At 41.4% G+C, this 15661-nt stretch overlaps 1 protein-coding gene across 1 annotated transcript in view; it reads left to right on the forward strand.

Moving 5' to 3' along the window:
- The first annotated feature begins 1984 nt into the window (after nt 1-1984).
- CHST9 (carbohydrate sulfotransferase 9) overlaps nt 1985-15661 on the forward strand; it is an 87545-nt gene continuing 73868 nt past the window's right edge. The window contains exons 1-3 of the mRNA XM_008928357.2: nt 1985-2237; nt 2333-2434; nt 7901-8109. Coding sequence (XP_008926605.1) covers nt 8010-8109 — 100 coding nt within the window. The 5' untranslated portion in view covers nt 1985-2237; nt 2333-2434; nt 7901-8009. The remainder of the gene's footprint in view (nt 2238-2332; nt 2435-7900; nt 8110-15661) is intronic.

The following is a 15661-nucleotide window of genomic DNA, read 5'->3' on the forward strand; positions in this document are numbered from 1 at the left end:
AACAGCAGCCATATTTTGCTTCCCTCTCTTTTTCCTCCTCTTTTATTTCTAGTAGGGAGACAGTCAAGCTACAGGTTTGAGGGATAGTCTTTACTCATTAGAACTTTAAAATGGATCCATGGTTGGCTTTAAAGGAAAAATGTTTTCTCCCTGGGTCTACTCTGAGCTGGCAGCCTCTATAATCGACTGTGACTAGGGAGGCACTTAAGTGAGATAAAAGAGAAAATTAATAGCACCAGGGTGAGGTTATATGTATTCACACAACCCAAACTAAGCAGGAGCAGGATGGCTTAGCACTTGGATTGGAAATCCAAGCAAACACTCCTGAGCACAGGTTGTGGCTGCCTATGGCTGTTACAGATCCTGGAGCACTTTTCAATGAACATCTAAGCTCTGGAAGGGGTAATTACACTCTGCTTAAACCCTCCTGGAAATCTGAGCAGCACCCAGCTTTCTACTCTTTGCTCTGAAACATTTGTCTTCAGCTGGTGGACGACATTCAGCTTCACGCTGAGGGTGATTGTGCTTCACTGGTTGGAGAAGTGATCCCCGTGTGCTGACTCTTAACAGTGTGTGAGATGATTTGAGACTTGTTAGGGTAAAAGATGTTGTAAAAACATGAAGGTTACATTACAGTTACTCCAAAAAAAGGCCTTATGCCGTAAGTGAGCAATGGGGCAATGAATCAGGGTACATTTCAGAAGTGCATGCTGGGGTAATTCTAGGGACACAGCACTGCAGTGAAATGCCTAAATGAGAGATGGATAGAAGTGGTTTGAGCACAGCTCTGGAAAGTCAGAACTCTTCTGTGCTCACACCCTCCCCCCCCCCCCCCCCCCCCTTAACAACAGCCAGAGCTATTTCTTCAAGGGCTTCCTCGAGGAAATGTAAGAAAAGTGACGTTCCCGTTAAAGAGAGATAATGTCATTTATCTGTATGGCTGGTCTATTGTCACAATAAGCTGATAATTTTTGCAAGGTACATACGACGCTCTAATAAGCACTATTTAAATATTTCTCTCTGTCATCCCGTTTCCCATAGACGACAATAAAGTTTCTACACTACCTGTTTTAATAGCTAATTAAAGCTATGACTTGCCTTTACCTGGCAGCTTAGACATATTTATATGCTAACACAGGGAGAGTTACCCATGGATTTGTAACAGCACACAAAAACCTGCCAGCAAAGCTGTTCGGCTCCGGGCTCCGGGTGACAAGGGAGGGAGCGCGGCTGCCCTCGCCATCACACGGGCTGTGCGGGGCGGGACTCACCTGCCCCCGCGGGGATCCTCCCGCCGGGCCTGGGGGTTCCCGTGCCGCCGGGGGCACCTCCCCAGCCCGCCCGGCCCCAAAGTTTGGCAAGGAAAGTTAGTGTGTAGGCGCCGCTGGGGAGGCGCTTCCCGGGAGCGGCGGGAGCAGCGGGCAGGTGAGGTGCAGCCGCGGGCACTCACGGGGGACGAGCGGGACGGAGGGTAGTGGGTGAGTGGGCTTGCTGCGGGATCCCTCCCCGGCCCCGCCAGCAGCCGCTCCCCCCGCCGGCACCGCCCAGCCCCGGGCGCCGGGAGTTTTGCCGGCGGGAACGGGAACGGGAGCGGGGGGCGGGGAGGCAGTGCGGCCGCCCTGGTGCGTTCAGCGGGAGCGGTCTAGGGGCGGGCGAGCCTCGGCCCGTGTCAGCCCCGACCTCTGGCGCGGCCGTGGCGAGGGGCTGCAGCGCCGGGACCGGCCCCGAGGGGCTGCGGCTCGTCCCCCGAAGTTGCGGAGGTCGCAAAGCCCCCGCTGCGGCTCCGCGCTGGGCTGCGCTCCGCGCACCCACCAACTTTTCTGCTGACTCCTCACGCCCCCGCGCCTCCCCGCTCCGTCACACGCCGGGAATTCGTGGCTCGTCTCCAAAATAAAAAAAATGGACTGGTGTTGCCTGTGCGTTTTATAGCAGTAGAGTGGATGACTGGGGCAGGCTGGGAGTCTTATTGGCATGCTGAGAACACCTGGGTTCACTGCAGTCCAAAAACAAGACGAATCATTTCACCAGTTCAAAAAAAGGGAAGATCTTGCTTTGACACAGTCCTTCTCCTAATCTTCCCCATTCTAAGAGAGGGGAAAAAACCACCTCCAATCCTGCTAGAAGACTGAGAGTCATCAAGTTGCTGTCTCATGAGCCCTGTTTCTCTTTTAACTTCCCAGAGTCCAGGTGTCTTCCATGTGGGACTGCTCTCTGACTTCCAGCAGTGCTTCAGACAGGTAAGAGCTAAGCATGTCAAACTTTGTCTGCTGAGGTCCCTCAGTCCTGACTGGGAACTGTTACTAAGAATAATAATGATTTTTCCTTTTCTAAGTGAGATGTCTGGCAGCTGTAGAGCGAAGCCCTCAGAACTGAATATTCTGGTGAAGTGGTGAAGCTCCAGATCCCGATGCTTTTGGTGTCTTCTCTGTTTTCTGTAAGTAACCAAAACTTTCCATGATGCTGATGTGTTAACCTCCATACCCATTGATAGGACAACTTGGCATTTGTCTGTTATTAACACAAGTATAACTTTTGTTTGTTTAGAACTGCAGCTTTAAATTAAACTACAAGTGTCTGAGGCAAGTTGCTGTGTGCATTATACTAATATGGTCTGAAGTTTAATAGGATTTATGGTTGAGGTGCAGAACCAGGTAAGTGGTGTGCATGTTCTCAGAAGCAATGTAGGTGCTATGGATTGCTTTCAGTCACCTAGTACAATTCCTATGGAAAGTTTTAATGGCATGAGTAACAAATATGTGCCTCTACTAAAATGAGTCTTGTTTACATCCATTGTTTCATTAAAAGGAGTTTTTTTCTTTTAAAATATATGGAAAGGATAATGAGGAACTAGTGACGTTAATAGCTTAAAATGGTGAAACCAAATGCAAACCATATTTTCTTTGCCATGTTACTAATTTTGTACAATATGTTGTATGCTGTAAAGTGTATTAATAATAAAACTTAATTGCTATAACAACATTGTAGTCTGCTATGTAACGAGGGAGAGGGAAGTTGAAAAATGTTAAATATGTACAAGTTGGCTAGGTGGGAAGTTACTTTGGTGATGTTCATGTATGGAATTTCCTGACTGCAGTTGAAATTTTAAATTTTGGAGCTCTATTTTTTTGAAGCGGCTTTATTGTTTCAGGATTATCAGTGGGTGAGTGAAAGATGCTCACTTTGACAAAAATAGCTCTCTCCTTTGAAAAGAAATCCCTACGTATTTCATAAAAAAATATTTCATTATTTGTGTCTTATGGAACTCTCAACAAAATTCTCTTAACTTGATTTGCAATGTTTGTAGGTAGTAATCTTCTTTTATTGCCAGTGATAAAAGTTGTGGAGGCCAGATGGTGTCTTCAGTTACACTTTGACACAGCATTCTTATAAGCAGCTCTTCAGGTGCAGAAGTGTTGAGGTGTCAGCAGGACTGATGTACCAGTGGGCCTGGATGCTGGGTATCTCCCCACTGCCCTGTCTGTATCTCCCCAGTAGATTCCTATGGACAGGAAGGGCTACATTATGTGAATCTTGGTTTGGTTTGGGGTGATTTTTGGTTGGGGTTTTTATGAGGGGATTTGGTGAGGGTATTTTTGTTTGATTGGTTGGTTGTGTTTTTTTAATTTTTACAAACTTTCTCAGCAACACTGAGTTGGATTATCTCGATCTGCCTACTCACTTATACCAGATTTCTGTAGGGCCTTTGACTTCACCCAACCATAATATTCAGGGTAACTTGCTGGAGATAGAAAATGGCAAATATTGTATGTATATTTCTAGCAACCTTTGGAATAAACCAGAACAAAAAGCAGCACTGCCTGATATGAGGAACTGTGCAAGCATTGTTAAGAGCTGGAGCCGTGCCTTGTGCTAGTTGTTGCGAAGCCAGAAAGTTGAGATGTGGACAGTGGAAAGATGATCCTGAAGGATCACCTGTATGTGAAGTAGGACACAAGATAACAGATGAGAAGTGAGGGAGGAGGGGAAGCGTTGAAGTGAAAAGATATCCTTGCCTCCTTCCACAGACTGGGCTGAAAGTAGCCTGGGCCAGTGTCCAGCAGAACATTCCTCGGTACAAAACTTCTCTTGTGATAACTCCAGTGGAGATATCAGAAAATGTAGTGCTTCTTGAGGTAAGGAAGGACAAAGGGAATAAAAAAAGAAAAAAAATGTGGTTACAGTAGCTTTCTGTGTCCTTTTTCTCATTTTTCTTTCATTAATTCAGTTGTGTCTAAGGAGATACTGAGTGGGTGGGAATTTGTGGTATCCCACAGTAATACGAATGCTTTGACCATTATAAAGAGTGTCTGGATTTTTTTCATCTGTATTCTGCTGGTTAACCATGCTTCTTGATTATTTTTTTTTTCAGGTGAAGGAAAAAAAGGTGAACAGGAATTTAAAAGGAAGATTTCTAAAAAGGTTGAGGCAATCTAATGTTTTACTTTTATACGTCCTTGATTTTGGAACTAGATGATGGTGAGGGTCACAGTGGCAAGGAAATCTAAAGTTAGACAAACATCCTGTGACCAGATGCCATTGATTTTGTGTGGTCTAGAATAGGAAGAAGCCAGCAATGGTACCTGAGAGCTGGGGTGCCTCTCCTCAGCTGCAGGTATATTTGCTTGCCAGGAAGAAAAAGGTGGATGGTGTTCTGAAATGAAGAATCATGCCAAAAGTAGGAGGCAGACTCTTCCCCCTTTTTGGGTGGCTGTGCTATTTCAATTGCTTGTGTTGGCCCTGTACAGGAATGTGCCTCTTTGAACCCATACACAATGGGAAAAATGCAAGGATTTTATATCAGTGGAATGTGCATTCTCAAAACCCTTAATATTTGACAAACGTTTAACAATTTGGCCTCAGAAGTGAATGACGATAGACTTGTTAAATTTCTACATTTTTGCTGCAAAGGAGTCTGTGTTTCTCTTCTAAGGCATGTAGTGCTATTTTCTGCCAGATTAACTGTTTGTCCATGGTGGGTAAGATTAGTATGTAGTAATCTCTCTCCAGTACTCAAAAGGTTGCATGGGTCACTATGACATTTTCTGTGAAAGCTTGAGTTGAAACAGATGGGACATTGGGCTCCATACACCCAAAAGAGATGGGGGTGAGGCTGGGCAAAAGCAAGAATCTAGTTCAGCATAGACGAGAGGGTCACAGCATTAGTTTCCCTGTAGCAAGGGAGGGCCATGTTAGTTTCCCTGTAGCAAGAATCCCATCCAGCAGGATGGTCAAGATACCCCCCAGTGGAGCCATGTTGCCCACGACTGGTAGCAAAGCAGGATTCACAGCTTAAGTAGGGATGCTGAACCTCTGGATACGGCTGGTCCCTTTTGAAAATACCTAGGTTGAAAGTAATTGCTTGTTGGCTCTTTACAGCCTCAAGAAAACATTTATCTTGATTAAAGAATATTTGCAGGTATTTCCTCTTTTCCAGGATGCCTGAGAGTGTTATCCATAAGCGTTGCTTTTTAATACCAAAGGAGCAAATTTGTCAATGTTGTGCAGCCATTTTTCTAGTTCTGATAGAAGACTCATACACACAGATTTTTTTAAATGTCACTATAATTTTTTCATATGTGGGTTACAAATCACTGTGTTAAATAAATTAAACTACTTATTCAAGCTGAAAAGCCTTTAAAATCTTATAAGGTAGCAGAATAGCTTCAGAGTTTGGACGGCTTTGATGTATTTAGAGTCTGATCTGTGCTAAAATAGGTAGTCTTAATTAAAAGTAGTGTTACTCTTGTTTAAAACTAACCTTAAAACTAACCTTAAAACTTAGCCAACATATAAACAAAGAACACAGTTTCATATAAATTAAATTTAAATATATTAAACTAATTGCAAGCAGCATGTAAGTTCTTGATACATAGATAATTGTAGTGATGGTGAAGTGAATTGGCTTTAGGGTATGTTCAGTAGTAAAAAAAAAAAAAAAGGCACCTGGAACTGCTGTTTCCTTTTAGGAACTTCTGTCCACTCAAAACCAAAACTACCTAGTAGAAGAACATCTGTTTTTTTATTGTCAGGTTAAATTATTAGGAAGTGCTCCTGATTTTACTGTGCATCTGCATCATCACCTTTCAGGTCTCGTAGATGGTGCTGGATGCAACCATGATGGTGTCTGGGCAAGGTCAGCTGTGTATCCTGTGCTATCAGGTGTCATGGATGCATGCAGTAGCTGCTACTGCTAAAGGAAAAAACATCAGTGCTATTCCTTGGGTAAAACCTTTGGGAGCTGTAATTTGATTAAACTAGTGTTTCCTGACTTCCTTGGTCAGTAAGGTCCCCATTCCTTTTCCTGGGGCAGTTTTTAGCTGGATGAGCTATCCATCCATCTATTTAGCTGGATGAACGTTCAGAAGAATGTTACTGAACAGGTGTGTAAGCCCTCATGGCAAGAGTGGCAAGAGCTGGGCAGTCAGGGGTCCTGAGAGCAAGTGACTGGAGAGTGCAGCAGTGCCAGCCTACGTGTGTCAGAAATGTTTGTGGAGATGTGGTCTGAGATACTTTACTTTCAGCATCATCTATGTGGCCTGAAAAGCTCTTCTTGCCCCTCCTCAAGGACACTTTTCAGAAAGAAGGGCTGAAAATTTGGGAGTTTTGTGTGGTCGGAGATGGAAGAAAGTGACAAAACCACAAAAGCAGGCTTATTTGGAGCATGCCACTGTCATTGTGTCGGTCCAGATTGCTTACTTTTCTATTATGAGAGAAACTTGTGAATCCCAAACAACCTTTTTCAAAAGAAATTGATTCTTGCTTTCCAGTTTAAATACTTTATTTCAAAGATACTTATTCAGATCCTCACATCTTATTTATTTGCTGTTTTTAATCTTTTTTCCTACTGTAGATGTTGCCAATGTCCTGTTACGTGAACAACACAGTTTTTGTCTACAGCGAAACAGAAGAGGTTTGCACTTGTTGATTCTTTGACTAATGGTTCCTTAAGCATCGCTTAAGTAGTTCACCAGACTCTTCTGTCAGATGTGCACTTACAAGGGTGTGCATTATACTGAATTTTAACACATTTGCTGTGAGGCCAGTTTCAACACCTGCTCTTCAACATCTAATAATGCGCTTTTAAAGTGAAGACATTCTCATTGAGGTTAAGGAGTTGTCTTTTTAGTGATACATAGTGTCTTCTATGTTCTGATGTTATAAACTGAATTTTATGAACCCTTTGTGTCAGGTGCAGAGTATCAGGTAAATTATTTTTTCTGGGCCCACTGGTGTGCAAGAAAGTAATTTTTTTTATAAGTTTTTACATTTGAGCTCATTTTCCTCAAACTTAGTGGCAAGAATTGAGTTCCTGACAGGTCCTTCTCCATGTTGCAAAATAGCTGAGTATTAAGATGATCCACTAATTCCTTTTCTGCTGTGTTACTGATATATTCTCATACTGACATTCTGTAACCCTGAAAAACTCACCTTAGATTCATATTTGACAATAAACATCAGAGTATGACTCCTCGATGCATAGGCTGAACTGATGTTGAGGCACTGCAAGCAAAGTTGTTGTGTTGTGGGGGTTACTGCAGGATCCCGAGAGGCTCCAGCTGCTTATTGTAGCTTCTCAGCTGTGAAGGTTGGCAGGCAGAGTGGTGTGCTGGTGGTGTACTGGTGTGACACTTGATGATCTCGTTTGGGTCATCACCTCCTTCTGTTACAGCAGCGGGTAATGTTTGGTGTTGTGGAGGTGAAATTGTCTTTTCAGGTACTTCAAGAAACACTTCTGCTTGGAATTCATACAGGGGTAGAAAAAGCATTGAGGCTGTGAACAGAAATATAAGCATTGAAAGTAGTGTCTTGTAAGAGTTCCAGCTTGTATATAGTATGCTGTTTACACAGTCTCTGGTGAAGAATAAAAACAGAAAACAACCTCCATCTCTTGTTATTCCAGGTTGGTGTCTGTGGGGAAGATACTGAAGAAGATGCAGGCATGCTGAAAACTTCAGAAAAGCGAGCCATGAGTCTTTTTGAAAGCTGAAAAGAGGACCCCTGATAGGGTCATGAACCTAAGACAAGTCTTTGTGTCTGTACTGCTGTTTGGAGTAGCTGGTCTACTCCTCTTCATGTATCTACAAGCTTGGATTGAAGAACAACATACAGGTACAGTAAGTTTTCTCTCTCTCTCTCTCTCTTTTTTTTTAATGTAATTGCATCCATTATGTAAAAGATGACTGTAAAATCTGTTGAATACATGTGAAGAGTTGGGGGTGGAGCCCCCAGCTTTGCTGTGGAATGACATTGAAAATAGGCTTGTTTTGATTGCTACACTTCATTAAGAAATTTCTTCAGTCACATAAAAAGATGCCCCCAGCTACTTAATTGTATTGTATCAGCTTCATTTGCAAAAACAAGTGTTGCAAAAGCATTCTGTGTATGCATGAAGACAAGCAAGTCCAGTTTAGAAATAATTCTATAAGAAGATTTGCGGTGGGTTTTTTATATGTTCTGTGTGGCAAAGCAATTTTTGAAGAATTACTGCTACGTCTTGTAGACAAAAGTGATCTTCTAAGCACCAGTGCTCATGGAATCATTCTATCCTTTTCTTTTTTGTTGCTGTTTGTTTGAGACAGATACTGGACTTACAAGACTTTTTATATATAGCATCAGAGTCATATTGCAACTTCGGGTAAATCTGTGTTAGCAGCGGCCGAGGATTGCACTGCTGAATCAAATTTCTGTTCCCCATTTCCAGTATTTTGGTTTGCACCAGAGGTTGATCTAAATTCTTTTATGGACAAAACTAAGCCAGGCTATTTAGCTCAACCCCTACTGGATGCTCAGTTCATGCCACTAGTCTACAGTTCATCTGAAGTAAGCCTCCCCCGCAATGTGTAAGGGGTGGCTGTCAGTAAGGCCTTTAGCACCCACTGTTTGGCTTTGCAGATCCATTTCTGTTGTGTCATATTACTTGACGGCATCTCCTTGATGTCAGTTATATACTTGTTTTGAGGGTTGGGGTTTTGTTTTGGGTTTTGTTTTAGTTTGGGGTTTGTTTTTTTGTTTTGTTTTTCTCCATCAGCAATACAGAATGTTTCCAACTTGTTAAGTCTTGACTTTTAGGTCTCCTTGTCTCTATTGTTCACCTTCCTTTGTAAAAGTCTTATAGTATGTTGATACCATTGTGAAGAAATATATCTGTAAAACCCCATTAGTCTTCCGGCTTTATTGATCTGTGCTGTTATTCCATATGAGCTGCTAGGCTCTGGTATGTTTTAGAGAGCAGTGTTGAGGGGGGAACCTAGTGCATCATTCCTGCAATTGTTTGATAATGACCTTGAGGTTTTTTTCAACTAAGAGCAATAATCACAACATGAATTTTGGCTTGTTAATATTTCTGGGCTGTCTCGAGGTATTTACAAGCTCGTATTAAAAAAGCTGTTACAAGAGATAGTACAGGCTCCCTTTGGAAAAGTTCCCTTGTAATCAGCTGTTGACACAAGGGTGCTGGCAGGAACTGAGTGTGCAGCAGGCAGGGGGTCTTCCTTGAATATCTCTACTGTTTTCAGGAATGCTAAGGGCAGATATCCTTGCTTTCAAGGTAGTTCAGGAATGCAGATGATGACTGTAGATTATTGATTTATTTGCTTGCTGACATTCTTCACATTCCTTGCATCTTTTCTTGTGCTGTAATTAACCTTTCTTTCCTTGCAGTGCTCCATGTTGCTGTTTCTCACTGTGGTTTTTTCCACTCCTTTCTTTTGTCTGTATCTCTCTACCATTAAGAAGAAACAGGAAAAATATAATAAAGGGGGAATTAGAACATACTATATTCTTTGGGGCAACCAGGTGCTTTCTTTGGGGTTTTCTGTGATGTACTGCTATAATCTTCTTGTGAGAGAGGCTTCTCCTTGCACACATAAGTCATTTCCATGTGGAAACATTTCCGTAATAAAATGAAAGCTATCAGAGAATAACAGAATGCTTAGTGAGCTTAAAGCATGCCTGCAGTTTTGAGTGCCCTTTTATCTCACTGGACTGCTGTTGTGACAGCACTTCAGCAAGATCCAAAAAGAAAAATTTTTGGCATTCTCTGCAGTAGCTAGGTCATATACGTTGGCAAGAGCATGGCAAAAACTCTTTGGTGTCTGCTCTTGCCTCTTCTTCTTCCAATTTAACATGTAGAGAGCCATTCTTTTTTATTTTAAACACCTGCATCTCCTCTAAACCTTCTGCAACTCAGTTCTCTAATGTTCCCCCCCTGTATGCTGCTAAAGAGTTGATATGAAATAAAACTTCTCTGCAAAATTCCTCTGCACTTTCACAATATACATTAGTTTAGTTATGAGCATTTTGGAACTTTTTCCCTCTTCTGCTGTGTTTTTGATATTGCCATGTGCTATGCACTGTGGCTTTTTTGAGGATGAGCTATATCTGGAGAATCCCAAATTGACAAGTATTTTTGCAAGGATTTTATGTGTTCCTTTAATCCTATCACTAGTTGCACAGCTGTAAGACAGCTAGTTTTGATCTGCAAGTGGCTGAGCATGTGATTTGATGTTCTATTAGGAAATGGAAAAGTGCACCTCGTGCTTCTCAACTGCCGGGTTGTGAGCCTGTAGAGACAAGTGTTTGTTGCAGGCAGAACTATTTTTATCTTCCACAGTGCCCTGCTCAAGACCTGCAACATTCGTGTTTGCATTTGGTTGCTGAAGGGTTGGAAACTTAGATGTTCTTGAGTTTAGGAAAGTAACTGTTTTGCACCTGTGAACTGCTGCTGCTTACCACCCTATTCCTCTGAATATCTGACTTGGAGCCTTTATATACCACAATCTCTGGAAAAGATAGTAAATTTTACTCAGTTGTTGTTTGTAATGTTCATACTTATTTCTCAGTCTCTCCTAGCTGTGGTGTGAATTATTCCCAATCATATGTAGATTTTCTGGGGAACTGGAAAATTGTATGGTAATTTTCAATGTCCTTGTTAATGTTTATCCTACTATATTAAAGTTAGATAATTTGCTTTCACACTCACCATTCTTATTGCCAATTTTTCTCGCTAATCATAATTTTTCACACTGACCTAATGCCACTTTTTATTCATAGTTTGCTTTCTCTCTTTTTGTATCTTTTCTCTCTACTTGCTCTTCACATCTTTGAGATCTCAACTGTGATTTGATTCTCCTGTTTGTCTTATTTTGCTCTAGTCTGATCTTATCTAAGCGTGTTTTTTTCTGATTGACTTTTACAAACTTCTCTCATTACTCAAATGTATCCAGCCCAGGAACACTTTCCCTAATTTTTCATGCTGTCCGTCTGCTTCAGAGGCACCCACAGACTCAGCAGCTGGATGCACCTCTCAGCACAGCCATGTCTTCTGCTCCCTCCCACTGTGCCTGGTCACTTCAGATTATTTCTAGTCATGTTCATCATCCCTATATCTTAAAAAAGGGAAAATCTTTCATTTAGAGATGTCTAAGAAACAGCTGCTAGCTACATGGTGGTCCTCTCTGATGGTTTTTCAGAGACATTAGCAGACTGAGAGAACAGGCAAGTTTCTTGGTTTGGCTCTGTGCATGGAGTGTATAAAGACAGGATGATATATCTTTACTTAGATATAGTAGAGCCCTTCTGTTAGGTGTCTTCAGATCACATCAGTGGAGTAATTGGGAACAGACTTATCAATAGTCCAACGTGAACATCAACACATACAGACTTCATCTGGATGAAAATTTAATTGACAACATTGATAATGTAATATATATGGAGCACTTCATGTTCTCCATGTATAAATATATTCACTTATACATAAATTCACATACACAAATGAAGCTTAATGTGAATCCAGCTAGATGCTACAGATTTACTTGGCAGTTCTCCATATGGTCTTGCATTATTCAGTGCAAGCATCAAATATTGTGGCACTGATTAAAAAGCAATTACTATTTATTACATGTTTAGTAATTTCCAGCACCGTTAATCGTATGCAGGGGAAGCAAGCTTCTGGGTTTCCAGGGTCCATGTTGACTTCTATAACATGAATCACCTGAATTAGGGGATTGTGGGTTGCAAAAGATGCCTGTGTTTTAATCCTGAAATGTTAGAAATGTGAATTGGAGCTTTAAGTTAGGGATTCTAATTTTGTACTTCAAAACTCTTCCTTTTTGGGAAGACTACTGATGGATTTAGTGACTGATTAGTAAAAAATAATCCAAGAATATCTTTACAATTAGATCTGTATGCTGAGCTTGTTGTGTGGGGTTTTACTGCGTGTTGGGCTTTTTCATTCTCTTAAAGTTTGTGTAATTCCTTTTTGTGAAGTGTGCTTATTAAATTCATGATTATGGAGGGCTACTTTAGTGTTTCATGGGGTGCAGTATGACTACCAATTAATATGAAGAAGGCTGCGCTGCCCTCCTGTAGATTTCTGGTTCCCAAGGGTGAGAAAGTCTGACTCTTCTCTTTCTCAGCATCTTTGTATCTCACCAGAAGGATACTGAGATTTTTCTGCTTGCTTTCTCCTCACTTTACAAGATAGCAGTGTTGTAGTACCAGTGGGTGCCCAGACATCCTTCTGCAGTCCATGTACTTTCTTGCAATTTTGTGTATCTACCTCCTGAGGAGCTTCATCACACAGACCTTATATCCATTCCTCAGGCCACAGGTTTTGTTTTTGTGGAGAATCAAAACTTAAAAAAAAATCATATTTTAGGAAAAGTTTGAAATTCTATGAATTAACATGAGCTTTCACAACTTAGTCTGCTATTGCTGTAGCCATTCAGGCTGAAGTTGTGTCAGAGCAGGTTTAGGTTAGATATTACAAAAAGGTTCTTTGCCCAGGGGGTGGTTGGGCACTGGAACAGGCTCTCCAGGGAAGTGGTCACAGCACCAAGCCTGACAGAGTTCAAGAAGTGTTTGGACAGCGCTCTCAGGCACATTGTGTGACTCTTGGGGGTGGTCCCATGCAGAGCTAGGATTTGTACTTGATGATCACTTGTGGTCACTTCCAACGCAGCATATTCTGTGAGTCTGTACACATACTACGTACTACTCAGCATAAAAAAGTGGGCTTTTTCCCCCACTTTGCCAGATTTGGAACTCCAAGGGGATCTTTTGGGTCCTTTAGTAACCTGGTGAGATATTTTGAGTCCATGGAGAGACTTTCTTCCTTGTCTTGACACTCTAAGTAGCAAATGGATGCATGCATACACGCAATAATATATATTCTTTGCTGTTTCTGCAGGTTGTTTCTTATTTAAACCTTGTCTAAGTGAAGAAACATCAATATGGCTTAAAGGACAGTTCGTATGTAGTGGATTACAAAGGCAACTGTTCCAGGGAAGTCATAGTTTTCCTAGACCATCTTCAGAAAATACATTAAACTAATATATTTGTAGAAAACAGGTTTGTAAATAAAAGAGAAAAGGACACTGCTCAAACCAGTTATTAATCATGAATAATTTAATTCTTCTAGTAACATTGAAATATTTGTTTTTAAAGTCTTGGGTAGTTTGTGGAAGTCTTACTAACTCTGCTGGAGAACATCACTGGTATGGCAAACAAATCTTCCTGGTTTACAATGTCCAGCTACTAATGCAGATGTTCTAATGAGGGTGGGTGTTTTTAGGTTTTACCCTTCTGGTCAGAATATGCTGTGTTCTCTGTATAAAGTGGTTTTGTTTCTTTGTGTTTGTTTTTTTTTAAATCTGCCCCATTATTGGATTGCACCACAAAAGAAAGAGGATTCAATAGGATCAGTAACTGCTGCTTGGTGAACAGTTATAGGGTTGTTGAAGTCCCAGAAATGCTGCAAAATTTTATTAGGTCAATTTCACCAAATAACATAGATTACGTAGGGTTGCCTTTCCCCCTCAGCTTTCAGTGATTGCGAGCTGTAGGGAGAGAACAATTATCTTCGCGGGGAAAAAAACCTAATAAGAAACAGGTGGAAATTGTTACTTTCTCAGACCGTAATGATGTAAAAATATGAATAAAAGCTAAATATAGGAAAAGATGCTTTTCTGAGCTAGAGATTGTAGAGTCTGTCTTCAGCAGTTGCAAACCCTAGAAGCTTTAAGAAGTTAAAATTTCATATTGCAGTATATAACACTTCATCATGGTTAGGCTTCATGAATGAAGATTTGGGAAGGCTCTATCCACATTTGTTGCAGGCACGCTGGTGGCTTATGAGGCCAATACGTGACAGACATATCCGATTGCAAAAGGCACAGCAGAAAGACTCCTTAGATGGTGTATTCTGCAAGACATGGTTCTTTCTGCGTTGCCTTTTCTCCTCAAGGGTGATCCTGTGTGTGTTCTCAAAGGAGACAGCTGCGTTATAGATGGTGCGTCTCCAGGCCTCCCGATTGGAGGCCAGAGTAGACCAGTTATGGTGATCAATATGGCCAAGGCTGAGGTGATATAACACTTAAGGCTGTATTTATCTGGTTTTGAGGAAGTTCTTCCCAGCTCTGGCTGTTTAGTAGCCCTCAATCTTACATTTCATTCATTTTACTTTTATCATTCCTATAGCTAAGTCACATCTAATTTTAGAAATCCTTCTGTCTTGCAAGAAATTCCTGCCATGCTCTTTCCTTGGTGTTGTGGGAGAGTGTTTCAGAGTTGGTAGTATGTTTTAGTCCGGTGGTATTTAGCTTTCATGTTCCGGTGGTACAAAAGAAACCAAACTGGGGTGACGCCTGGGGGTTCCTGTCAGCTATATATTCAATAGCATGTTTGAGTGGAAGCTGATGACATTTCATGTATTATTGTATATATAAGCTTTTGACAACCAACACAACTTTGTTTGTATCTAGACCACAGAGGTCTACTTCTAGAAGGGTGTAACACATAGCTTATTTACAATGAGGACATCTGAATATACTCTTTCTTGCATATTTAAGACATACATATAGTCTTACAAAGCAAGAAAGCTGGAGAAGTATTTGTCACCTGGCAAGTCATCATTTAGTAGTAACAGTAGAAAAAAATTGAGATCACAGAGTCATTTAGGTTGGAAAAGACCTTTAAGACCATCAAATTCAACCTTTGACCAATTACTACCTTGTCAACTAAACCATAAAACTAAGTGCTATGTCCAGTCATTCTTGAACACCTCCAGGGATGGTGACTCCACCATCTCCCTGGGCAGTCAGTTCCAGTGCTTAATGACCCTTTCTGTGAAGAACTTCCTTGTGATGTCTAGCCTGAAGCTCCCCTAGTGCAGCTTGAGGCTGTCTTCTCAGCCTGTTACTTGTTGCCTGGGAGAAGAGGCTGACCCCCCACTTGGCTAAAACCTTTCAGGTAGTTGCAGAGAGTGATGAGGTCTCCTCCGAGCCTCCTTTTCTCCAGGCTGAACAACCCCAGCTCCCTCAGCTGCTCCTCATGACTTACTCTCTAGAAATGATGATGAAAAGATGAAAGTTTCTCTGTTCCTGACTTGTTCTGTTTTTCCTAATTAGGCTGCGCATTTTCAAAAGAACAAGTTGTTGCTGCTGGAGTACATTTAAGGCTGCTTACCTCTGTGTCTGATGTTAAACTGCTTTGATATGTAACTTGATTACAAACAGTCCTGTTAGAACATGTGGTGTGGTCTCTGCAAAATTCCAAGGGAAACCTTTGATTTCTTACTGAAATTAAATTTAAAAATCTGGTGTTTATTTTAAATGTGTGTATATACACATTTGTATGCATATATATTGAAGTATCCCCTTTA

The sequence above is a fragment of the Manacus vitellinus genome, unplaced genomic scaffold (assembly GCF_001715985.3).
Source record: "Manacus vitellinus isolate BGI_N305 unplaced genomic scaffold, ASM171598v3 scaffold_1_pilon, whole genome shotgun sequence".
NCBI classification, from domain to species: domain Eukaryota; kingdom Metazoa; phylum Chordata; class Aves; order Passeriformes; family Pipridae; genus Manacus; species Manacus vitellinus.